Consider the following 26,367-nt stretch of genomic DNA (forward strand, 5'->3'; position numbering starts at 1 on the left):
GATCTGGTCCGGGAACTGGGTTTCCTTTACGGGTTTGGTTTTTATTTATGTTTTTAAGAAGAGGAACACAAAGGTGGCAGCTGCACAGCAGCTCGTCTGGTGACACCAAAATGGGAATAACCTTGTCCTTCTCAGCTTCCCAGTGACACCAGTATTTCTGGTCCTGAGGGTGGCACAGCTTTTGATCAACCACGTGGGTCCATCCACCTCAAACGCAGCAGCTGAGCCAGGAATTCAGCTTGCTGCATCCCAGAAAAGCCTCTCCTGCCAGGCAGAGCACTCCCAAGCCGTGGCCACCCCGTGTTTCCAGAGCTGAGCTTCCCAGCCCTCTCCTCCGTGCTGACAGCTGTGCCAATGCTTTTATTTTTCATCAAGGAGCCTTGGATGGCTGAGAGCTCTTCTAGGCTGATTTTTCTAAACATAAGGGAAGCATTTGAACCTTGCAGTCCACTTGAGGAGAAAAAAAGATGCAGTCAGGGAGCTTGGAGAGGCAGCCCCACCTCCTCCAGCTATGTCTGAGCCGAGCCAAGGACAGAAGCCTGTGTTTTCCATGGCACCTGATGAAGAGCCTCTCCTGTTATTCTGCCTGATTTGGTCTGTGCTTGCCTCAGGCCAGTTGCTGTCATGTTTCATCTTGAGCTTCTCCAGCCCATCTGCACTTCCCCAGGCCATGGTACAGCAAGACATGGAGCCCCATGTGTCCAAACCACTCCTTGGTGACCTCTCACATCTTTAAAATCCAAAACGTCTCATCCTGTGGGCTGCAGATGAGCCTCAGCTACCCAAGTCCGAGGGCTGATGAGCCAAAATGCCGGATCCGTCCTCTGCAGGTGTCCATGTCACACTGGACACCTTGGCTGTGCTCGTGGGGCAGCATCTGATGGCTAAAAAAGCAGCTTTGAGTCCATTGCAAAGTGCCACCCAAGCCAGTTCAGGTGCCCAAACCAACCCCTGTGGGAGGCCACGCTCATGGGCACTGCACTTCTGTGCCAAAGGAATGCCAGGGAAGGGAGGGAGAGGCCCAAAGGAAAAGATTTTCCACAGGGAAATGGTGCTTCTGAGAGGGCAGGAGCAGCACAGGTTTGTTTATTCGCTGGGAGAGACCTGGAGGCTCCAGGAGCTCCAGTGACACTCACCTGGTGTCAATACAGAGCTTTTTGGGATGAAAATCCATCCCTCCAGGAGCAACAGGGTGGGATTGTGACTTTTCACGGGGAAAGGATAATTCACTGCCCCCAAAAATGGGGTTTTCTCAGAGGGACAGACCACGTGCCCTGCAAGCACAGGGGGAAGGCACCAAGAGAGCCCCAAACCCGCTCAGTTTTGGTTTTCCCCCAACCTGCAGGTGGGTGGCTCGTTATTTATGAGGTGGGGGTTATTGGGGATTTCCGTTTCTCTCACGCTGGAATTTACTGGGCTCTGCTGCCTTTCATGAAGCCAAGTCTTTGCTGTGTATCACCAGCATCTTGAAGCGTTTATGCCCCAGGTACCTGTTTATATCCAAAATGCCAAGACAGCTGAGGAAATGAATTCAGACAGTGTTTCTTCTGCTTTGCTTTCGTGTGTCACCTTTTTATTTCCTCTTTCAGAGGTGCAGCTTTCTGCTACTGTAAACAACCTCAAAAGCTGTGACACATGAAATAAATGGTGGGGTGTTATTTTTTTTTTCCTCCAACATTTTCAACCGAACGCCGTAATTTGTTTAAGGAATGCAAAATACCACCGTGGTAATTAAAAAGTGTAACTTCAGAGTGTTAAAAAGTGGATTGAAACCTTGGAACAGCTCCAGAAAACAACAGCAAAAAACCCCTGGCTCACTTCACTCTCTGGACACTGAAGTATAAGCAAACAGCAGCTAAAGGAGAGAAAACCAGAAGCCAAACCTATTTTCTCAACCTAAGAGCATCCTTAAAAACAAAAAAAAAACCCCAAACCCAGCATCATTTAACCAGCTGGTTTAAAGAGCAGCACTTTAAAAGGATATAAGAAACAAGCTCATTAAGCTGGGAGACATTTTCCATTCCAAAATCACTCCTAAAAATAACTGTGCTCTTGACCTCTGCCCCTTCACTAGGCTGTAGCCACTTGCCTGCTTTCACATTCACTTGGACGCTGGGTTGGAAACCTGAATTCCTGCTCTTTCTCCCCAAACTCCTCATGCTCCTGAGGGATGGTGTGGGAGCAGGGATGGCTCCAGCTCCAGGGGCATGCACAGCCATGGCAGGGGATCAGGCACAAGTCACTCCATGTGGGAATCTTCAGTCCCTCTGGACTAAGTGATGGAGCAGCTCCCCGGAGCAGCTCCCTGGAGACATCGGAAGGTCTCTGGGCTGTGCAGATGCTGCAAGTCCAACCCTTCCTAGGTTAAACCCCTCAGCTCGGCAAGTGAGAAGGGGAAAACCAACCCACAAATACGGGAGGAGGAAGAATTAACTCAGGCTGTGAAGTTTAACGAAGTTCTGAAATCAGAGACCAGGCATGCAGCTGGACAGATGTCCTGGATGCTCCGAGCAGGGCTCTGGATCTCGGCACAGCAGCTGCAGCCACGCCGTACCTGCACCTGGATTTAGGAACGACTTTGGGATCAGCTCCGCAGCCTGAGCTGCAGGTGCTGCAGGAGAGCAGCTCTCTGCTCTCCAGATGGGCTCTGAGATGCACCAACACCCATCTCACGCAGCTGGCACCAAACCCCAGCCTGCAGCCCGAAACGTGAAGCGCTGCTCCCAACCTGGGCAGCCCAGCAGGTCCTGCGGAGCCAGCCTGGCTCTCCCCAGGAGCCCCTCACATCCGGGGGAAGGCTCCAGGAGCTGGTTCCCAACGGCTGCTCCCTGTGAGGCGGCCAAGGGAGCATGAGAAAGGGCTTCTCGCTGGTATTTCCTGCTCCCTGTGCGATCCCGAGGCGCTGCCAGCACTGCCGGAGCCGGCACCTCGTCACACGGGACAGCCGGCGCTGCACCGCGCCCCCGCCCGCCCTGTCACCTCTGCTGTCACCCCTCTGGCACACAAGAGCCCCCCATCCCAAGTCCCCTGGTGTTTACTCCCACCTCTTCACAAGACCTCTGCCTCCCTCGAGGCAGTTTCCACTTTTTCCCTTCCAAACACGAGGCTGCTGATGCACAGACACCTCAGACCCTAACGAGGAACAGACCGAGCAGGGAGAGCTCAGCTCCTGCACGCAAAGAGCCACCCCCACAACAATAACCCTTGCATTAGTCAAGATCCCTGATGGTAATCTTAATTTTGTTGACTCTCCGGTATTTAGTGGGAGACAGAGTACAAAAAACCAAAGCCTTACACAGCTGGCAGAAATTCACAGGGGGAAAAACATTCCCAGTTGCTTGTTTATTATCCCAGAGAGCGTGAGGCTCATTCACCGTGAACATCGGCATCTCTCGGACGTGTTTTTAACGAGAACAGCCAGAAGAGATGCACACAGCAGGAGGAACCCTCTGCTCCTGCAGGCTTCCCTCACTTTAAGCCAAGGTTTGTGGCCCTGAAGGATCCCTGGCCCCCAGCAGGGCCAGCCTGGGTACGCTGCTGCTTCTGCCCTGGCTGGGCACAAGGTCCATCCCTCCGGGTCTGCTCTTGGCATCTCCATCTCCACCTGGAGACCCCTCAGCTGTCAGGATCAAACCCTTCCAGACCTCCATCAGCTGCCCTGCTGATTTTCCTTCTCTAATCCAACTTCTCAGCTAAGTAAGAACCCCCTCCCTCTTACCCTCTGGCCCAGGTCTTTGGATACGATGGTGGCTCTCACTCCTCCTCCTCCCAGCAGCACCCCCCACCCCAGCCCTGCCTCTCACCACAGCTCCAGTGCTCACTTTAGAGCTTTTTGCTGTACTTCCACCACATCCCAGTACCTCTGGGCTACAGGAGAGATGCTTCCCAGCAGGAATCTGTTGTGCCTTCACGCAGCTATAAATTAGGTCTCCAGAGCAAGATGTTTTTTAGGGAAATGAGGCTCATTACCCTGGCTCTGTTACTTAAAAGATACAAGAGTTTATGCTAGAGGATAAAAAGGCAGCTAGGTTGTGAGTATTTAGGCAAAAGGAATTAGCAATGCAGGATTTAGCCCAAAACTCTTCCCCAAAATAGAGGTGGGAGCAGGAGTGGTGTAAGGACAATTCCTGGCAGCAGCAGCAGTCAGCTGGGACGGGTGCAGCAGGAAGAGACCTTTTTTTCTGACAAATCAGGTGGATATCCCACGTGAAACTCCAGAGCTGCTCAAAACCAGAGCTCGGCAAGATCCAACTTCTGACTTTCAGCTTTAGGACAACTGAGACATTTCTGTGAGACCCTGCATTTTTAGATTTATAACGAGAGACAGGGGAGTTATTCCAGCTTTCTGTGCATGGGGATTAGGCCCAAATCATCTCATGATGAGTGTCAAATCACCAGTTCCTGCCCTTCCCCAGCACTGCCCTCACCAGATCCATCAGCACTGCCTGAGCGCACTCCTGAAGTTACCAAGATCCCATCTGTCACACTTTTAAATAATTGTCTGATCATTATGAATTCATTTGCTATTCATTGTGATAATGTTAATCAAGACGAATTAATAGAGTCCTCACACTGTACGTGCTCCCTGGGGACTTCCACCACCATTTAGAAATTAATTAATGGACCTGTAATTTTTAGCGGCGCTGCCCATGCAATCACCACTAATGGCAGGCACGGAGCAGGTACCTGCTCACAGGGTGGCAGGGCAGAGTTCCAGCATTCCTGCTGCTCCTCCCAGCCCTACACACCTTGTTCTGGGGGGCTGAAAGGTAAAGGGGGCTCCAGCTGCGTGGGGAAGGCTCTGGAGGCAGTGCTAGGGGAAGGGGATGCTCTGTACTTCTCCTGCTGGACACATAGGAGAGTTCTTGGCTTCTTTTTAGTCACCCATGGCTCAAGTTTTGGCTCAGATTTTCCTCATCCCGCTGCACATCGCCCATGGGATCCAGTATTCCCCACTGCTCTGCATCCAAGGCAACGCCAGCGCCCACTCCTGCACTGCCCTGAATGCCTCAATCTCTCCAATTAACGCTACAGCTCTGCTGGGGCAGGAAGATTTGTTTTGAGCACCGAAGGGTTAAGCTCAGCAGGGCTAAGGAGGTCCCCTGGGTGCCCTGGCAGTCTCCCCACACCTCCAGCACAGACAGCTGTGACACTTGGTGACTTTGGTCCTCGGGTAACCCCCTAAACCGAGCGTGGCAGCGTTTGCCCAACACTCAGAGCAGCTCCAGCGCTGCCCCGTTTAATCAACGCTCCAGACAGGGCTGAGTGCTCTTCAAAGGGTCCCAGGCTGGAGCTGCGGGCCAGGGCCAGAGCTGGGGTGGCTTTATCAGCCTGTCAGGGAGGCAAGTGTGGCTCTGAAGATGTAAGGGGAGAAAGCAGCACGGAGCCGGGGTCACTCTCACGTCATGTCTGCTAAAAGCCTGCTCTGCCGGCAGATCAGAGCAGACGCAGTCAGCGTTTAGAAAGATCATTTAAAAGAGGCACAGCCGGGGAAGTTTAGATCCTAAATTTAAATTCCACTAAGGGAAGAGCTATCTTAAGAGCCTGAATTTCTTTCTTCTTCCCAACGAGAAAAAAAATGCAGGATTGGATGAGGTGCTGAAGCCGTGGCACAGGATGCCCAGAGAAGCTGTGGCTACCTCATCCCTGGAAGTGTCCAAGGCCAGGTTGGAGTGGAAAGTGTCCCTACCCACGGCCCATCCATCACTTGAGCACTGCTCTGGGACTCAGCGCTGCTCCAGAGCCCACGAGAGGCTCTGGCTGTGGCGCAGAAGCAAAATACAAACGAGATTTTTGTCACCGCCATGCAGACACCGCCTCTGGTGCCCACCACGCTTCCTCCTAGGGAAGAAAAGACCCCTGCAGCACCCATGGGTGCTCTGGCCAGGCTGGGCCTTACCTTCTCTCTTCATGCCCATGGCCAGACACTTCTGGTAGCGGCAGTACTGGCAGCGGTTGCGCTGGCGCTTGTCGATCAGGCAGTCCTTGTTGTCCCGGCACGTGTAGGTCAGGTCCTTCCGCACCGTGCGCTTGAAGAAGCCTTTGCAGCCCTCGCAGCTGTAAACCCCGTAATGTTTACCTGGGGGGGGGATAAAACTCGGGTTTAAAGCTGGCCCCAGCTCCCCTCTCTGCCACCAGCTCTCCCAGGGCCTCTCCCATCTGTGTTTGAGGGGAGCAGAGGTTTCCTGAGCTGGAGCTCCATAGAATCAGGATGCCCTCCGTGGGCCATATCCTGCCTTACATCCAGGGAAAGGCCATTTCTTGGTCATACAGCAGGGCTGGGTTAGTGCAGCAGTGGAACAGGGTGACCCCCTGTACCCCTCTGAGCTCTCTGAACCCCCCACACCAGACACACGACCCCAGCCTGCTCTGTACCCTGTTCCCACCCTCCATTTCCAGCCTGGAGCACAGAAGGAGTCCCGAAGGACTCACAAACCAGGCAACCAGTGCTCTGCTGGAGCAGGAAGCTTTTAGAAAAGCAGGAGAATAAAAGGAATTAGCACATCTTTATCTCCCAGGAGTGAAGACACTCCGTGTCAGGAGCATCTTTTTATGTGGTGCTGTGTGACAGCACCAGTGTGCATCAAAGGATGGGGAGAGGGAGGACACCCCCGATGCCTTGTTCGCCAGTAGGGTCAGGATGCAACCCCACTGCTGAACAGGGACCTGGCGTCTCCTGGCTCAGCCAGACCAGGACTCCATCCCCTGCCACATCCCGTCCCAAAGGAGAGCTCCCACCAGCACTCCCCGTGCTGCCAGGAGCAGGGAGCCAATGCCAACCCTCTGCCAGGGCACCCACACCCCGAGCCCGCTGCCCTGAGCCCCTCCTGGGGCGGGTGCCAGCCTCACCTGAAGATCTGTCCCCACAGATGGCACATATGTGCTTGGTGAAGGAGGCCATCGTTCCTGAGGGGTGTGCTGGCACTTTGAGGACTCCATTGAGCCCCAGGGGTGGCTTAATGTCTTCTGTGCTGGTGACGGAGTTCATGGGCGAGTTGAGCTGTGGAGGCACAAGCACAGGGCTCAGCTGGGACCAGTGACATGGGGACACGGGGGACAAGCTCCCAGTGGGGACCAGCAACTGCTCCAAACACCCACCACAAAGCTGAACCAAGAGGATTTGAGCACAAGGAGCACAAGCACTCATCTGCCCTGGCACAGGAGCCGGGGTGGCTCTGAGCTGGCAGCAGGGTGACAGAAGGACGTGGCCGGTCCCCCAAGCACCACCAGCAGCCACGCAGGGCTGACCCTGCCCATCCAAGGAGGATGTTTTTCCATGATTTAAGTGGAAGGCAAGTTGCCCCAGCACAGCCCCCACAGCCAGGGATCAGCAGCCACCCCAGCTCCACCCTACCACAGGACACAGGGACAAAGATCTGCAGTGGTGGCTCGTGGGAGAGCTGCTGGCTGGGAGCGAGCCCCTGCATGGATGATGAAGGCCAGGACACTCTTGTTTAGCTCTGCAATTCACAGAGATCCTTTTAGTATTATCTGTCCAAAGGAAAGCTCCATGGCAAATAAACAGATTCCAGATGCAGCAGGGCCTGGCTTTCCGGAGCTGGTGTGGGTGGGACACGTCTCTGCCACTTCCAAATGCCTCTCCTTCCTTCCCTTGGCCCCCAACAAGCAGAGGATTGGGTGGAAGCTGGTGCTGGCACCGTGGCACTGGTGTGGAGTGAAGCATTCCTGGGCTGAAGCCTCCACTGGGCTGTTACACCCTTGTGTGCAAGGAGAAACTGAGGCCCAGAGCTGTAGGATCTGGGGACAAGCTCACCCCATCCAGGAGGGTCTGGGGGACCTGGATTTGGTCAGCTCTGGATGCAGAGCCAGCTGGGATCACTGTGGGTGTCCCCAAGGGAATCAGCCTGCCAGGGACTGTCACAGAGCCACCATCCCTGTCAACCTCCAAAGCCAGGCTGGACACACAGGACTGTGCCTCAGTTTGTTGCCTTCCTCTGCCCTAACAGAGATCCTCAGCGATTGCACTTGCCACAGATTAACCCAGGGAAGTCCCAGGGCTTGTGATCTGTCAATTAGAGCAGCGCAGCCGCTCCTCTGGCTTTCAAGTCCCCAGGCTGGTGGGGAATATTTGGCAGGCAGATGACTGACAGCCCCACAACAGAGCTGGATAAACCCACCCTGGAGAAAAGGGATGGATCTGCCTCCCTCTGCTGCCCTGACTGTGCCAGCTGATGAATCAAAGGCAGCTGGCACCTGGTGATGCACTCCTGGCTTTAGCTGCTGTTGGATAGAGCAGAGGAGGGGGGTACGAGCAGGTGCCCAAGCAGGAGCATCTCTTTTTGAGTCCCACATGGTCTCTGCGAGCAGGGGCTGCCAGTCAGGGTGACCTGCCCCAGGAATTCCTCCCCGCGCACTTTCTGGGAAGCAGAGCCAGTTCCAGGTGCAGCTGGTGGCGACAGCTCATGTCACACTGCATCCCTGGCTGTGGGACTGAGGCCAGAGGCCACGGCTGCCTGATGAAGATAAAGCCTTTCACCATCACTTCCCCCAGCCCCAGCGGCCCACAGAGCCCACCCTGAGAGCATCAGGGGGATGACAGGCAGAGCAAGACCCACCCAGGAGGGTGGGGGTCCCGCCAACCTCCGCAGCCCAGAGCATCAGCTGCTCAGAGCTGGGTCAGCCCAGGCTGGGAAGGGGAAAGTCTTCGGTTCCTCTCCCAGCGCCGGCCCCAAACCTCAGCACAGGCACCCCGGGGTTCCCACACAGCCCTGGCGCCTGCCCCAGCCCTTCTCCTCCGGGAGCACGTGCAGGGAGGGGACAGAGGAGGGGACAGCAGCCCCTGGCCGTGACACAGCACTTCTGCTGTGGGACAGCACGGCTCCAGCTCAGCAGTGAGCCCAGGCACGGGGCGGGGAACCAGGGCTCTGCTCCCCCAGTGACGCCGGCACCTCTCGGCTCCTTCCCTTCCCTCTCCAGCTCATCGCACCCCGGACCAAATCCTGGCCCTTCTGGCAAGCAGAACTTTATTCCTCCTCCTCCCACCCCAAAAAACATCCCAGCCCTTCCCCAGTCCCCCAGGCGCCCTTACAAAGAGCACTGTGCCAAGGCAGGCGGCGGCTCTGCAAAAGCCTAATCCCACGTCTGATCTCTCCCCACTCGCCCCCAGGAGCCCCGAGCTGCTGCCAGCGATGCCTGGGGCTCCACACAGCCCTGCAAACTGCATGGAAAGTCCTTCCCTCGCAGCTCTCGCTGAAAATCCTGCACTTTTTTTCCTCTTTTCCCATCATTTTTAGGTAAGAGGGTTTAAGTAATCTGTTAAATCCCGGGGCTGCTGGGTGTAGCCCCCCCAGGCTGGCTGGGACCCTGCTCACCACTGCCTCGCCCCCCTCATCCCTGGGGCAGCCCAGCACCAGCATCCCCTTCCCATGGATGCTGGGATGCCATGGCAGGATCCCTGCCACATTCCCTGATTTTGGAGCTGTGTTTGCAAACCACACAAGATCCTGGGAAGCTCCCAGAGCTGCAGGGAGAGCGCTGGGAGCACCTCTAGCATCCTCCAGGACTATCACTGAGGGCTGCTGGGGTCCTCCCCTCTGCAGAACCACACAGGGTAGGGCGAGCCCCCCGTTTTTTGGGATCCTGGCAGCTCCTTCCCCCCCTGGCGGAGGGGACCCACCCTGGGGACCTCGCACACCGCGTGCTCTTCTGCTCTGCTGCCTCTCCGGAGGCGACGAAGCGTGGCCTGATGGCAAGTGGCATCTGCCATCTGATGCAAACCACCTTCCATCAGTGCCATCCCTGCCCGGCGACGGGGGCCACACGCCTCATTACCCCGGCGCTCTGCCAGCCGGGGCAGGGGGGCTGTGCTCCCCACCAAGCATTGGCCTTGCTGCGCCCCTCCTCCTCCTCCTCATCCTCATCGTCCTCCTCGTCCTCCCCCCACACTCTGCTGGCCCAGGTAGGCGCCTCTGCCCGCTGCAGGGACGGGGACAGGGACCTAATGTGGCCAGACAGGGAACAGATGGCAGGAGCCATTAGGCTGAAGCCCTCCCAAGTGTCGCCTTGAGGAAAACCACTTAGGACAAGTCCCTGAACAAAGGACGGGCACTCTGAAGGCGGAAGCCACCAGGATGGAGCCATTGAGGGCTGGAACCACCAGGATGGAGCCACCAGGATGGAGCCACCAGGATGGAGCCACCAGGGATGGAGCCACCAGGGATGGAGCCACTGAGGGCTGGAACCACCAGGATGGAGCCACCAGGGATGGGGCCACCAGGATGGAGCCACCAGGGATGGAGCCACCGAGGGCAGGAGCCACCAGGGCTGAAGCCAGCTCGCTCCCACCACCATGCCACCACACTCTCACTTCCCCTTCTGCCCTGGAGCTCTGCCTCGTTTCGGTTCCCCCGCTGGCCACTCCCGAACTGCACCTTACAATCGCCCTTTCCCCGCCACCTCCCTGGCTTGTGGCTCCCCTCAAGGTTGCCTCATATCCCCCTTCCCACTCCTTCCCCACCATTTTGGCGCCGGGGCTGCTAATTTTGCTCCGGCTGCCCGTTCCCAGGCGCGGTTTCAGTTCCTCTTCCCTTGGCCCTGGGAGGGGAGGGGACGTGTCCCCCCCGCTGGTGTCCCGCAGCGGGGAGCGGGGTGTGCAGGTCCCTGCACATCTGAGGGGCTCACAGGTTGAATCCTGCACGGGATTCAAGCTCATCCAAAGGCAAATCTTCTTCCTCTCTGCCCAGCACAGGGATGCTGGATCCTGGGGGTCCCCAGGGCTGGCAGTCAGCACAGCCCCATGTAGTAAAAGGACCTGTTATCTCTGGGAATAAATCAGGCCAATATTTAAAAATAAAGGTGCTGGCAGGTGCTTGACTCCCAGAGAGGGCCTGGAATAAATAAACCCACAGCGAGTGGCAGGTGGTGGCCAATTCCTTAATCTGCCCTTTTACTAAACATATCCCGTGCGAGGAGCCAGCAACAGGTGGCAGGGGCTGGCCAGAACTCCGATCTGGCTATTTTTAAAAAGAGCTTATCTCGCCCTGCTTGGAGGGGTTTTTACATAATCTTCAGCCACTGAAGGCCAGGCCTTGCCCTGTGAGGAGAAAGGGGCAGCGGGCAGAGGACCCCTGGGGTTGTACGAGTGACGGGACAAGGGGAAAGGGCCTCGAGTTGAGACTGGCTGTTAGGGGTAATTTCTTCATGGAAAGGGTTGTCAGGCTTTGGAACAGGCTTCAGGGAGGTGGTGGAATCACCACTGGAAGTGTCAAAGGTGTGTGGATGTGGCACTTGGGGACATGGGTTTGTGGCGGGCTTGGACGATCCTAGAGGGCTTTTCCAACCAGAACAACTCCATGATCCTATGGGGACCACGTGCTGGCCCTGCAGGGGCTGTGCTGCTTCCCAGGAAGGAGCAGAATCCCAGACAGTCCTAGGGTGGCTCTGGCTCCTGCCACAGCTACAGTAGCCCCCAGGTGACCCCGAGATGGTCACTACTCCTCTTCCACCCCATCCTGGGGACAACAGGCAATGGATGGCCACGTTCCAGCTGCGCTGGTCCCTCCTAGCCCATCCTTCAGCCCCCAAAGGAGCAGGATGCCTCCAGCTTCGTTTCCCCCTCGAGTTCCTGCTTTGTGCCTCCCCTTGGCGCTTGTCTGGATGAGGAACCCCCCGAGGTGGCTCCTCCCTGCCCAAACAGGCAGCAGTGAGCCCTCACTGCCGTGCCCTTACCTGCGGGCTGCTGGTGCCGAATCCCAGGCTGGGCGTGGAGGGGACGGACATCGAGTGCGGGCCCATGGGGGAGCTGATGACGGAGAAAGGGGGGCCCATGCCATTGATGGGCGAGCTCAGGGTGCTGATGGGCGAGTGCAGCTGGCCCGGCGAGCCCAGCGAGGAGCCGATGCCCGGCCCGATGGACGGGTGCAGGGAGGGGGTGGCCATGGGCCCCCGGCTCGTGGGGGAGTTCAGGGATGTGGAATTCACTTGGTTGGAGAAATCTGGAAGAGAAGGAGGAGAGGAACGGCATTGAGTCACCCACGTGGGACAGAGCCCTGAGCTGCAGCCCCCCTGCTACTCCCCCAAAATTCCCAGTGCAGCTCCATCTTTCCAAACCACCTTCTCCTGGAGTATCCAGGCAGGCATTAAGACACATGCTGAGAGCATTTCCACCTCGTTAAGAGCATTTCCACCTCAAGCCAGGCATCAGTGCCCTCCTCCACCACCTCCCTGACACAGCTCTAAGCTCTGCCAGGGGCTCAGCGTGGCTGCTCCAGCTGATTCCCTCCATGCCACAGGATAATTTGGATTTATCACCAGGCCAGGCCGTGCGTGGGGAACAAAGAGCAGCACCCACAGGCTGTGGAGGTGGCTCAGTCTGTGCATCACACACTTGGCGGGGGTACGTGTCCCTCCAAAGGGAATGGAGGTTCAGAGGTTGGATTTGAGGATTTTGGAGGTCTTTTCCAACCTGAATGACTCCGTGATTCTGGAACACTCTGCTCTAGAGCAGGAGCAGCTCTGCAGGCAGCAGGACAGGCTGTGTGTGCCTGTCCCGGGGGAGCAGAGGAGGGGGGTGGGAAGGGGGGCTTATAAATAGCCTCCGATTCTCCCAAGAGGAGACGTGGAGCCACTCCTGGCACATTTCCTCCTCATCCTGTCACGCTGCTTGCAAAACAACCCCCAGCGAGGAAGGGGCTGGCTCTGGCCCTGGGGAGGGCGGGCGGAAGGCAGCAGGATGGGGGGTCCCCCCAAAACCCACCCGGACCCCCCAGATCACACCAGGGATCCAGAGAGGGGGAAGCACCAGCACGACCACCTGGGTGCTCATGGTGGGTCTGCCTTTGGCTGCAGACCCCAAAGTGAAATAAAGTCTGGAAAACTCCATCTTCGGTCGCCTGCATCCGTCAGGATCAGCTGTCTCCCCAGGATTTTGGAGCAATTAACACACGAATGTCACATGGAGGGAAACGCTGAACCCACAGCAGCCCAGCTCCACAGCAGCCTTCCCTGGAGATCCCCGACCCTGGTGGGGAAACCCCAGCAGGAGGAAGAGAAGGTTCAGCAAGGCAGCGATGCCGCTCTCGCAAAGATGTGGAACCAGCACCCCACTGCTGCTTCCAGAGTCCCATCACTGCTCCCAGCATCCCATCCCTGCCTCCAGAATCCCACTGCTGCCTCCAGAATCCCACTGCTGCATGCAGAATCCCATTGCTGCATCCAGAGTCCTACTGCTGCCTCCAGAATCCCACCACTGCCCCCAGCATCCCTCAGGCACCCCTGGGCCATGGCAGAGAGGAGCCCCCCTGTCCCTGGGGCCAGGCCTGGCCGGGCTCTCACAGGATGTTGACACAAACCGAGCGCCGGCCACCCCGTTGTCACCCACGGCTGAGTGACGTGAGGGAGGCACAACAGGAACGCCAGGAAATTCCTTGAGGATTCCAGGGCTGCTCCTGGCGTTTGGCACAGCGCTTCCCAAGGCTGGTTTTGGGGTCTTTATAGAGCAGCAGGGCTCTGGAGAGCCCCCAGTGCTGTCCAGGAGCTCGTTCTGGAGCAGGACCCCACAAACACCCAGGAGGTGATGGAGGGACACCTGCAAAGGATGCAGAGGGTCCCTGGCCAGGGGAAACAGGCCCATGAGCTGTGCAAAGGGAAGGCAGCAGAGCACAGTCCTTCCTTTGAAAAGACCCAGAATATTTAAGGCAGGAGAGGTCACAGGCGGGTCACTGGCGACCGGCCCGCACGTGTGGGGCCGGCACCTCTCCCGAAATAATCCCAGGGGCACCTCAGGAGCTCCCTGCACATCCCACGTCACCACATCAGCTCCCCTCAGCCTATTCCCACACTGATGTGTTCCCCAGTACCCAGCAAGGAGCTGGGAGGGAATAATTCAAGCAATGACAAAAAGGAAAAGAGAGGAGAGGGATAATCACAGAATAGGGAAATATGGGCAGGCACGGCCACATTTGGGTGGGTTTGCACCCAAACCCCTCAGCCACACACTCAGAAATCTGAACCAGATCCAGATTTTTCAGGGCATCATAACTCAAAGCCTGGTTCAAAGCAACTTCTTGGACACTGGGAGGTTTCCACTCCTCATCCAAACACTCCCTGCTCCAAAACCCCGCTGGGAGAGCGGCAGCAATGGGAAACATTTACACCCAGCAAGCAAATGTGGGTTTTTAAACTTAGCAAAATCCAGAGTCCACTTGAGGCAACTCAGCCTGGATGCTGCCAGTCCCTGGCTCGAGGGAAGAGGAGTTTGGGGAAAATATAACTCGAAGTGGAGAGATGGGCATCAAGAGTGGGATGTGAGGAGTCTGCCCTCTTCCCCCACTGCAAGTATCCTAAAGGACCTTGACTGCGAAAAGAATGCCACCAAAAAAAGAAAAAATTTTAAAAAGGCCTAGATTGAGGAAATATCCTTAACAGAAACAAATAAATTCCCAAACTGATGAGCACCACTTGGACTGCAGCAAACAGAGGAGGCATTTTCCCAACGGCATTTTCAGCTCAAGCAGTGTGAGAGTGTTCCTTCTCCTCGAGGAGTTTTGCCATTTAAAGCTGCTGTGTGTGTGACTATCTCTTGACCAAAATAAACTCCGTGCCTGTTTCTAAATTAAAAAAAATTTGAAAAAATAAAAGTTCTGAAAGCATTTCCCTTCTGTCACACCCATCAAGTGCAGCTATTTTCTCTGTGTGTCCTTTGTTTAAGCACAACGACCTCTGTCTATCCCCGAAGATGCCCCATGGCAGTTGGGAGATCAGAAACCAGAGCTCGTCAGCAGCTGAAGAATTTGCAGTGAAGCTCTTTTTCTTCCTCCAAACTACGAGCCCGCCAGCCACAGAGTTTGGACGGGGATTTTTCCCAAGGAATATGACATTTAGGGCAGGGCCACATGATCCATGTGCAAGGGATGTGCCCTGTGAGCGCTCCCAGCTCTGCTCCACGGCACAGAATCATCCCATGGACGCCAGAGCCAGCAGAGCAGCCTGACTTTTGTTTTTCTGGTGCTCATCCCTGCCTTTCCAAGATCTCTTTGGGAGGGATTCCCACCTCACAGAGCAGCAGCAGCCTCAAAACCAGACACTGATGGCACAGGGAGGGCACAGACTGATGTCACCTCCACCGAAGTCACACATGACATTGAAAGCAAGGCTGGGAACAGATCCTGGCAATTCCACAATGCAGGGTAGCATCTCAACTGCTGGATCACCCTTCCCTCAGACAGAACTCTCCTGGCATTATCATCATTATAATAACAATTCGAACAAGAATATTATCAAAAACCTTCTATAATGGGGAAAAAAACCCACCTTCAGGAAACATTTGTACCCAACATCCCTGGGCAGCTCCACTGCTATTTTCCATCCCCTTGGCATTCAGCACAAACCTCCAGCTCGGACCAGCCAACACCCACGGCTGGATGCCTCCCAGACGGGCAGGTCAGACCCTCCAGGAACACCCAGAATGCCACCAGCCCTGGCCACCCTTGCCTGTGGCATTTTGTCACCCAGTGCCACTCCAAGTGCTGCTGCCTGGCCAGGGCACGTCTGCAGCAGCTGCAGCAGCTTTTGCTGATCCGGCACTATCACAGAGGGCTGTGATTTTAACATTTCTAGACCACAAAATGTCCCAGAGCAGAAACAATTCCAACAGTGCAGAGGCGCTTTTTTTTCCCAGGATAGCTCATTTGTACCGGAATAAAGTGTACCAGCAAAAGCTTTCGCCAGAATAATCTTCATTTATGCCTAAGAGGCTTTGCCAGTAAAACTACATTGACCCAGCTCTGCTGGAAAACCTTTTCTGGCGTATCCTGGGAGTTTACTCAGCAGCTCGGTGGCTCCGCACTCGGCTTCTGAGAGAGGGGAAGTTAAAAAAAAAAAACCAAGTTATTTCAAGGCACAAACAGACTCTCTGAGCTGTGTTTTTCTGCAGCTGAGGAGAGCTGCACACACAGCTCATTTCAGGATCCACAAGATACAATTCATTGGGATCAGAGGGGTTTGCAGCACGCCAGGGCTCGAGGAGCTGTCACTGTAGGACCACCCCAAGAGCCTGCCCCTGGCACCGGCTGAGATTTGGAAAGTCACTCACAACCCCCTGCTTCCGCTTTCCTTTTTCTCCCCTCAGCACCTCTTCCTCCTTAATCAGAAAGCAAATCAATTCTGGGTATTAAACAGCAGGAAATTCTAAATTTGGGTTGCCACTCCCTTCCTTAAGTCAGCCCTTGGCGTTGGGGCTTTGCAGTGCTGTGGGGCCACGCCAGGAGGGGATCAGGACCAGCAGCACACACCAGGATTCTGCAAACATCCTCCTCCTCCTCCTCTGCTCTCCAGCATCCCTTTGGTGGCGCCCAGGTTCCAAACCCTCACCCCCGAATGCACGTGGATCAGGTAAAGGCAGCACCCCACGTTCCTGCGTCGGTGACTCTACACCAAAATGAACTCGGCAGTGAGAACCAGCGTCCTTTTGCTTTCACTCCTCAAAAGCACTTCAGGAATCTCACGTGCTTTCCAGACAAGGAACCCCAAATGATGCAGGTTTCTCTTTCCCTTCCTCTCACCTTCCTCACAGCAAACCAGGGCATGAGTGGCGAACAGCAGGAGAACGCCAGGATCCGGGCGGGACACGAGGGCTTGCCCGTGGTTTTCATGTGAGAATCGCCACGGCAATGCTGTGACCACAAGAGGTCAGGTCCTCGCTTTTGTCCTGATCACAAACTCGGGGATGGATTTAAATAGCCCCTGGCCTAGAATCTTGAGTAAGTTTGCTCTCAATTTACAGCAGCACAGCTGAGAACCGAAGGGAGGATGGAGCAAGAGCTGCCTCTTCCCGTTCCAGCGGTGGCTGCTGCCATGGACCCAGCAGTGCCCGACCTGGGCACACTCAGGGGGGTGACCTGAGTGTGCAGTGTGGTTGCTATCCCAAAAACTCATCCATGGATCCAAGGAATAAACAGCATCCTGTGGCAAATCCAAGCATATTAAGCTGCATTTAAAGCACTTTGCCCAGCGAGGACAGGCAACTGATCCTCTCAAACCACCTGGGTTCCAAGCACACAGTCAGGGAATCCCTGGGAATGGGCACCCCAAGCTGTCAGAAGAAGCTGTCCATTATCCATAATTCCCTTCTGAGTATCTTTTCCACAGCCACAGGCAAAGGGATGTAGGACCATGGGAATGCAGCATGGACAAGTGCGCTGAGTATTTCTGATTTCACCAAAAAGTAATTGGAGTTGTTTTTTCTTTTCACATTTCTGGACTCAAGTACAAAGACAAACCCAAGAACATCCCTCTGAGACCCCCCCAAACCCTGCACAAGGGGCAGCACACAGAAATCTGTCTTTTTGCAGGCATTCCAAAACCACCACAGGCAGTTTCTCTTCAGGAACCTGCTCCGAGATTTGGGAGAGTTTCTCCAGCCGCACTCAGAACCTTCCCCAGGTGACACCGTGGTGGTTCAAGCTGCTCGAGGACAGTGAGAAACTCAGTTTCAGCTGCAATCTGCACAGGGTGGGTTCCTCCTCCCAGCAGCTTTCACTTTGACCAAACTAAAACCTCAAAGCCACAGAGCTTCTCACCTCTGGCTCCGCGCTCTCCCCGAAACCTTCCCGCAGCACCACTCAGCACCTCCAGCAAACCCAGCCAGCAGCAGAGGTGCTTTTTGGGTTTTCATTGCAGCAGCAGGGGTTTTCCTTGGCTGGAGGAATTCCACAGCATCCCTCTGCGTGCTGCCAGGCGTTGGTGCTGCCTCCTGCCAGCATTTCACCTGACAGGTCGATGGGCCCTGGCGTGAGATTAAGGCACCCTCGAGCAGCTTTCCGCCCGCACTCCACACGCCAGCCTCTCCCTCCCCAACCAGAATTCCCGCTGCACCACTCAGGAAACCTCTGCTCTCTTCCCACAAGGTGAAGTGCAAAAGCATCCCATTGCTGAGCCATGGGGACTCCCCAAAGCGGGACCCACCCCAAACCTTGCAGCAGCACTCTGAGGAGGTGGCAGCATCCCTGTCCCACAGCTGGCTCACCTCTGTCCCTGCAGCTCCAACAGCTGTTCTCCCTCCCTATCCTATTTTCTCCTCTGGATTTTTCTGGAGAAAACCCCACTTTTTGGCAATCTGGCTCAAAGCACCACAGGGACACTTTTGGGAGACACTCACCCCTAACTCACCCCATCACCTGCTGGACCCAGTGTGCCCAGCGGTCTGGAGACCCCCCAGCACAGGATCCACACCAAAACTGGGATACCTGCTCCTGATGCTTCAGAGCTGCCATGGAGCAGGGGGCACACAGACCCCACTCCAGGGCTGACCAAGTGTGCTCAGCACCAGCACAGGGGCTTATTCTGGACTTCTTTCCCTTAAAAACCCCATTCCACCCTCTCAGGAGGCCGCTAAAATCACACCCAGCTCCTGGAGCAGTGGCAGAACTGGAAGCCTGCAGGGCCTACCCCATCCCCAAGGGGGAAGGACTGAAAAGGGGAATTTTCCAGAAGCTGCTGTCCCTGCAAGCTGCCCTGTCACTGGAGGAAACGCCTCTTCCTCCTGCACTCCCGGCTTCCTGCCCCGCATGGACCCCATCCCAAACCACCTCCCCATCCCATGGAGGAGCCCCACCCATGTCCCAAGCAGACAGAACAGCCTCCAAACCGCTCCAGCAGGACCTGGAGGGGCAGGCAGAGAAGGGCAAAGCAGGAAGGGTGAGGAGCAGGACATGGGAAGTGTGAGGAGAGCAGGGAAGCCCAGGGGGAGAGGAGAGGGCAGCTCTCCCCCACCCTGGCAGCGCTGGGCGGAGGGGGAGGGTGCACCCAGGCAAACAAGGATTCTGCTGATAAAGCAAATGTGACTCAATCACACGCTTGTGCAAAGATGTCACAACAGTGCTGAGAAATTACAGGCTCCTATTTCATCCCTCGAGGGCCGGCGCTGGCCCCGCTCTCACAATGCTCTCTGTTCTGCTGTCAGTGGCGCAGCGAGTGCCCCTAATTTACTGGCTGGGAACCCGCTGCAGGGCCAGCCCATAATAGGGGCAGTGTAGTGCTGCTGCCAGGGCTCCTGGGCTGCCAGGGGGTGGCTGATAAAGGGCTCGACGTGGCAGCTCTGTCAGCAGCAGCAGAAGCGGCTCAGAGCAGGGCTGTCCCCTCCCGGCACTTACAGGGTGTGGGAGAGGGGATTGATGGCCCCAGCCCCAAATCTGGCAGAGCTGGGATTTCCCAGGCAAACCTTGCTTGGGGTTGTATCTCTCCAACTTCTTGGGTGTGCTCATGCACCCTAAAAGGGAGGTTTGGGGGACCTCAGTGCCAAGGAACAAGGGCTCAGCCACCACCCCTGCCACCGACCTTCCCCAAGCACAGCCTGGAGCAGGCCGTGCTGAGAGGGGACTGGACCTGCTGGCTCCTTTCCAGCTTCTGAACAGCACCAATGAAGCCAAAAGCAGCAGGAAAAGATGCCAGCAGAGGGGAAGATGCTCCCTCTGCTCCGCAAAAACGGAGGGCTGCTCACGGGGGTCCTTCCCTGATGGGCGTCACCAGCGTGGGGATGTGGTGAAGGTGGCATCCAGGCACTTCCCAAAGTCTGTCCATGCTGCCCAGGGAGCTCTGCTCAGAGCTGCTCATCCTCCCTGCAGCTGCTGACCTTCGCAGCCTCTGGCTCCATCCCGTTCCCCGAAAAGAGCACGGTGAGAGCTGAAGCACAGTGGTCCCGCAGGTTGCTGGAGCTCATTATGGCCTTTTAATTACATTCAATTGCAGTTTTATGGGCTTACGGGCAAATTGGAAGTGATCTAATTGCCCTTGAGGGGGTGCTGGGCTCTGAGCTATGAAAATTCAAGCAGGATCCAGCGAGATGCAGGGGGAGCTCAGAAGCCTTAGGCTCATTCCAGCAGAAAGAGAAGCTTCCACTCACGCTGGAGATCCCCCAGGACATCCCAGTAAGGAGCCACACACGTGGCACGTGCCAGGCCCACTGGAGAACCTGGATCAGGCGCTGCCCCACTGCCCCAGCTCATCCCAACCACTGTCCCCAACACCTGGGGACATCCCCACGCTGGGCTCCAGGGAGGAGGGATGTGGAGAGGAGATGGGGCTCAGACCTGCAGCCAAGCTCTCTGCTCCTGGGGATCCTGCTCCCTTGAGCCCCAAAATGTCCCTCTGCAAAGCAGGCAGGGCAAGAAGCAGCCAAAAGGATGCTGAGTGCTCTGGGAAACAGGAGCTCCAAAGCCCCAGCTTCCCATATTCTCCCTCCAGCAGATCCGGGATGAGCCAAATCCTAAAGACCACGAGCAGGAGCAGCCCAGCAGCTCTCCCAGCCACTGGCTTTGAGATCCATGAGCTAAAACATGTTCCTCATTCATTAATGAGTCCTGGAGGTGCAGGATGTGCTGCATCCACCCTTGTTCTGCTGATCTGGGGATGGGCAGGAGGGACAGCACCTCCCCATTGCCTCCTGCTCCCATCTGTGGTCAGCACGGAGAGCAACCATCGGCCCACATGACTTGTAGAGATCCTACAGGATGGGCCAAGCTCCGTGCTCAGGGGCTGAGACAGCAGCAGGAGGTGAGAGGAGGAGGAGGAGGAAGACACAGCCGTGAATTTCCTCCGTCTGGCTCCCAGAAACAACGGCCCACAAAGCACCGGGCAGACGGATTATATTACGGTGCTGTGCGTGCACATTAATCCAGATTTGAGATAATTACAGTCATTCACTTGGCATAATGGGCTTTAATTGATCCAACGGGGCCGGGGCTGGTGCTCGCCGCCAGTGTGCAGCTGGCAGCCCAAGACGCCAAAGCTGCGCCACCACTGACCAGCAAAACCAACGTTGCTTCCTGGTTTCCCAGAAAACCAGTTTCCCAGAAAATCAGTTGTGGTGGCTCGCCTTAGGGGATGCTGGAGGATCCATGAGGCAAGGCCACATGGACTTTTCCTTCTCTCAGTTGAGAGAAGGCTGGCATGGGCACTGAGGTGTCACCTGGTCAGGAGACATCTCGTGAGCATCCAAGTGGGATGAGCCACCCCTCCAGACGGCTTCGCTGCTGGGAACTGGGCAAGGGCAGCCCGTGGGAATGCTGGTTTCCAAGTCTCCTTGGAGAAACGCCCACCTCTCAGAACCATGCCTGGTGGGAAGTTGGTCAACAGATCCCTGAAGGCCCCTTCCCAGCAGTGTTTTTGTGCTTTAATGGTCACAGAGCTGGAAACACAGATGGGCAAAGGAACTCAGAGTCCCAAAACAGCCACCCCTTCCCACCTCAGCTCCTCTTCCACATCTCCACCGATGCCTGGAGAACGCTCTGGAGTGAGCCAGTTCCCTCAGGGACAAACCCCCCCACTTTGTGCCCCTCAGCTGCAGGTCCAGGAGGAAGAAGGAGCCTGAGGACTGGGTGCCTACACAGCAAGGTGTGTGACGAGACAGGGAAGGCAGAGCCAGGTTCCCTTCCATAAAAGCAAGTTCCCTCTGGAAAGCAGATGCCATGCACTTTTATCCAAGAGAAAGAAACTCTCCTCAAGTCTTACATGACGTGTTGGGGTTCAGTGTCCCACTCAGGGCAGGACGGGAGGTTTAAGGCCCCTCAACTCTGGCTGTGTGGCTGGAGGGATGGGCAGGCAGGCTGGGTGGGTTGTTCTCCCTTCCCAGGCCAGAGAGGAGGCTTGGCAAAGCTTTTCCCTCCCTCAGGCAGGCAGCAGCAAGGGATGGGCTGCCTGAAAGCTGCCTTTGGGTTTAAGTTTCTGGTTCGAGTCCAAAGCTAATTAGGCTGCGCCAAGTCCAATCAGATAGCCTCGGCTAATTGAGCTCGGCACGGACGGGTCAATGTCCAGCGGGGCTCGGCGTTCCAGGAGTTCTGGCAGCCCACAGATAACTGCCCGGGCCTGGGAAGGGGAAGGACCCCTCACAAAAATGTTCCCTTCATGTACAGGCAGCGTTCTCTGCCAGAGCTGAGCACAGCCTGGGTTAACCCCTCAGACACCGCCAGCGTTGTCTCCCAACCCCAATGGATGAGGAGGCCCCAAAGGCAACGCTGGGCAGGGATAAAAGGGAGCAAGTGAGGCATGAAATTGGGTGACTTCACCATGCTCTGGTGTCACCTCTCCTGGTGTCACCCCAAGAACAGGCTTGGTGAGCCATGGCACAGACCACACACCACAGAGCAGAACCCCCACAGCACCCAGCAAGGGCAAACCACGTCAACTCCAGCCACACGACTCCTGGAAATGTGACACTAAGGACCCTGGAGCTGGCTGCTCCATGCTCTCCACACAGCTCCTCCAAAGCTGGGGTAGATGTGTCTGCAGCAGACTGCAGCCTCCAGGCTAGGAGAGAGGGGTTTGTCCGAGCTCTGGGAGCCAGCAGGGCTGTGGGACGGGGTCAGCAGCACTTCCCAGATGTGCCTGGGCATTGCAGCCAAGCACTGGGACCAGGGAGAGCATAAGGAAGATGAGGGGCTCTGAGGAAGGCTCTGAGGAAGCCCTTCCGCGGGTGGTTCTCAGCCCCGCTGAGCAGCTCCCCCAGCTCCTGACTTCTAGATTCCAGCCAGGAAAACGAAAACATCCAGCTTCCCAGAAACCACAAACTTCCTTTTTGCCTCTAATCCTGCCCGTACTTCCAGGCTGAGCACCATCCAGCCGGGCAGAGAGATGGCAGCCTCGATCCCTGCGCCGGGAACACCGAGAGAATCCCCACATCCGCTCCCTCCACCCCCGGCTGCTGGGAAAGGCTGCTCCTCTTCAGCTGACAAATGGATGAGACGCTTCATTAATAAACCCCAGCTTCTCCTCACACTTCTGATTACAATCTCTCTGTTTGGATCTGTGCTCATGTTACACGTTCGTCTCAATTATATATTCCCTTCTCCTTAAATCCCCACTTATCTCCTTTACCACGTAAATCACGGAGTGGGCTCTGGTTTGGGGCTTTTTTTTTTTTTTTGTTGTTTTTTTTCCCTTTGCAAAACTTTCCCTGCTCCAGCAGCACTTAGAAAATAAACAGGAATTTAAACTGCAGCATGTCCTGGTAGACTCTGAGCTCATCTTCCAGCAAGGAGGGTGACACTGGTCCTGCTCGCCACCACTTGCTTCCAGCCCCACCGTGTTCACAAAGCACTTTTATTTATTTTTTACTCATCCATATCCTTACTGGGGCATCCCTAGGAATATCTTCCCCCCACAAATCCCTCGTTCCAGCTGGAGCAGAACATGAGACACCGACCAAAGCAGCAGCGCAGGGCCAGCCCAGCCTGGCTCCCCCCGCACTGCCCCACATCCCTCTGGCAATTAAGGCAATTGCTTGCATGGAAACCTAATTATATTAGGGAAGTATTTAGTAATTTTTAACTGTTGGGCTGGTGGCTTGGCTCCCTCCCCCTCCCACATTCCAGCAGCGCCGGGCAGGAGTTGCAGCACTGGATTCTCCCCCTCTGCCACCGCTGAAGATAAAGAGTGAGAAAGAGGAGCAAGGTGGTGTGATGGGCTCGGGTGGTGGATGAGCTGGAGAGTCCCCAGCAGTTTGCCTGCAAGGTTTGCATGGGATGGCCGGGAATGCCCAGCCCTGGCACGTGGTGGCCTCTTGATGCCACCATGAGAAAGATGCTCCAAGGTCCCCTCACAGGGCTCAGCCCTGTGTGCGATGCCCATCTCTGCTGAAAATTCAACACTCCAGCCACAAGGTTTTGGGTGCCCTGGTTGTGTCTCCATCCTCCTCCACTCTTGTACACAAAACTTGCGTGGGTGAGAGCAGAGCAGAGGCACCACTGCACCGAGCCCCACCAGGCACCCAAAAATAACACTCCTGGCCCTGTTTGTCCACAGGCAGCAGAGCAGGAGCCCACCACGGATTGAGTTCCACCACGGATTGAGTGCACCATGGGGCGCTGTGCACCATGGAGAGCATCACAGGGGCTTCATGCTGGATCATCTCCATGGGCCACCCACTCTCAGCCCCAGCAGGACCACGAGGCTCCCCCAGCCCAGCCCTGACTCCCCCAATTCCCCATTCCCAGCCCTGGAAAGGCCGGCGGTGCCTTTAAGAGGCCGGAGGGGAACGTGATGGCCGCTTTTCCGAAGGCCCATTAATTTGCCAGCGTCACATGCTCCACAGCTGCAGCCTGGCAGTGATTTATCCTCTTCTGAAGTTCATCAGAGGGAAAAGTACTTCCCAGGCTCAGCCTATCCCCCTTCCCCTCTCTCTGCTCCTCTCTCCGGTGCAAGCTGCCCGTGTCCAGAGCCCGGCGAAAATCCCGCTGCCCCATCCATCACCCCGAGTGTCACCCCCTGCCCTCGCCACCCAGCCCAGGCACTCTCCTTCTCCCCGGCATCTGCCAGCAAAAGAAAACTTCCTCTGCCTTCCTCGCCTCAGTGACCCACCGACGAGAAAGTCATCAATTAATAAGGGGCAGCACTGCTCTGGCTCCTCTGCGGCCTGCAGAGCCCCCTCCTCCCCATCCCCAGGCCCTGTAGCCAAAATAAACGTCAGGGAGGAGGCGGGCGTCCCCTCCTCCTGCCGCCACCCCCCTGCACGCCGCCGTCCTCCGGGGAGGTTCAAAAGTTCAAGATTTTCACATTTCCCTAACGTTATTTCAGGAAATTGCTGGAGAAAGGAAAGCCGGCGCTGCCGAAAAAGCGATCCGCGGGTGGATCCAATAACACACAGCATCCAGAGGCAGGGCCGGCTGTGCGCCAGGCGTGGCTCAGAGGGAGCCCCATCCCCAGCCCGCTGTTTATTTTTTGGAGCATCTTTGCACACCGCTGGCTTTTCCTAAAGCAAACCCACAGCCACTCCAAAGCAGCCCCGGAGGTGGCAGACACCAGGATAAGCTGCCACAAAGTCCTTGGGTCACTCCCCAGAGCTCAGAGCACCAGCACTTACCAAATTCTAGCAGCTGGTTTGGGGTGATGCTGCCCAGTTGGTTCAGAGCATTCCCAAGAACATCCCTCAGAGCAGAGAATGTGGGTGCCACGGTCCTGCGTGCCCAAGGAACGATGGCTTGGCCCCAGATGTGTGCAGGGCTCCCTGCAAACGCCGCCCTGACGCGTGTTTGGGTTCCCTCCTTCCTTCCTTCCTCTCGAAACCCTTCAGATTTCACATTTGCACAAACCTCAAAAGCGACCCGAGCCGCGCCTGGCTTTGCATTAAACCAGGCTCAGCGACAGCCTTCGCTGCAGGTTCGTGGGAAAGGTTCGTGAAACTACTGAAACTCCTGGCAAACCTGAATTTGGGGTTACAATGAAACATGAAACTCGGCTGCTTTCATGTGGTTTGGGGTTTTTTGTTGCAAAACATTCGGTGCAGCAGCTCCGGGCAAGAGCGTGACAGCCGAGCGCACGGCAGCGTGTCCACAGGAGCGAGGAATTCGGATACACCCCGGCAGCAGCGTTCCCTGGCAAATGATTAACCGGGATTGGGAGCCACCTCATCAGCCTGGGGGCTGGATCAGCACCACCAGCACAGGGCAGAGCTCTTGGCACTGGCAGGGACCCAAGCTCCGATGGATCCGTGGTCATGGAAGAGCCTGGACGTGCCATAGCATGTGGAATTGTGCCCCAGGCAGGTGCTGGCAGCTCCCTGTGGGAGCAAGAGATTCCAACCACAGTGCTCCTGAGGGCCTCTCATCCCAGCAGGGCACTGCACACCTTCTCCTTGCCCAGGGCAAGCCCAGCTGATGGCAAAGAGGGGGTGATAATCCTTCATTCCCCAGTGTTGCTTCACTCCATCCAGGCACTGAGGGGGTGGGATTGGTTTGCTCCGGGGTTTTTTAAGTTTGAGGAGCTCTTGGGGTGTTTGGAGTTGGATCTTCTGCTTTGAGCCCACTTTGTCCACGCTGGCCCCACTAATTCCAGCTGGAAAATGGTGATGGAGACAACGCCTTGAAAATGAGCAGTGTGAGTATCCCAGATCACTGATTTCCTTGGAGGAACAGGAGTTCTTCCCAAGTATCCATCACTCTCAGCCTCCATTAACCCCTTGCTCTCCAACAGCTCCTCAAGGTCTGGGTGTCACCCAGGCCACCACAGGCAGGGAAGAACCACATTGGATCAGGATCTGCATTTTCCCACCCATCCCTGAGGCTCTCCATGGCCCTGTGGCCAGCAGGGAGCTGGGACAGGGCAGGCACAGAGCCAGGCTGTGACAGAGCTCCAGGCACCGGGCACTGCCTCCGAGAGAAACCACATCCCAAAGGAGAGAACAGGACACCCAGCCAGGTCAACCGGAATCCAGGGCTGATTAAGGAAGTTTATATTAATTAGAGAAATGTGTTAACACCCTGGGAAAGCCACCAAGCCTGAAACGCTGTGCAGACACCTCCTGCTCCCCTGGAACAGCTCAGTATCACCCCCCCTCACTCCTGCCTCTTATTTACACCCCTGGGCCACTTCTCCCCCTCTCTCACACATTTTAAAGCTGCCCACCTTAAAGCAAATTCC

At 56.2% G+C, this 26,367-nt stretch overlaps 1 protein-coding gene across 2 annotated transcripts in view; it reads right to left on the reverse strand.

Moving 5' to 3' along the window:
• RXRA (retinoid X receptor alpha) overlaps window positions 1-26,367 on the reverse strand; it is a 100,667-nt gene that overhangs the window by 21,840 nt on the left and 52,460 nt on the right. Inside the window, exons 1-4 of one of the 2 annotated variants that reach the window (XM_032130481.1) lie at window positions 15,271-15,292; window positions 11,689-11,954; window positions 6,850-7,000; window positions 5,900-6,079 (exon numbers count right to left, since the gene is read on the reverse strand). In XM_032130481.1, coding sequence (XP_031986372.1) covers window positions 5,900-6,079; window positions 6,850-7,000; window positions 11,689-11,954; window positions 15,271-15,283 — 610 coding nt within the window. In that variant the 5' untranslated portion in view covers window positions 15,284-15,292. Of the gene's footprint in view, window positions 1-5,899; window positions 6,080-6,849; window positions 7,001-11,688; window positions 11,955-15,270; window positions 15,293-26,367 lie in introns of those variants that run through there. The other variant, XM_032130482.1, reaches the window with a different exon arrangement.

The sequence above is a fragment of the Corvus moneduloides genome, chromosome 21 (assembly GCF_009650955.1).
Source record: "Corvus moneduloides isolate bCorMon1 chromosome 21, bCorMon1.pri, whole genome shotgun sequence".
Taxonomy (NCBI): domain Eukaryota; kingdom Metazoa; phylum Chordata; class Aves; order Passeriformes; family Corvidae; genus Corvus; species Corvus moneduloides.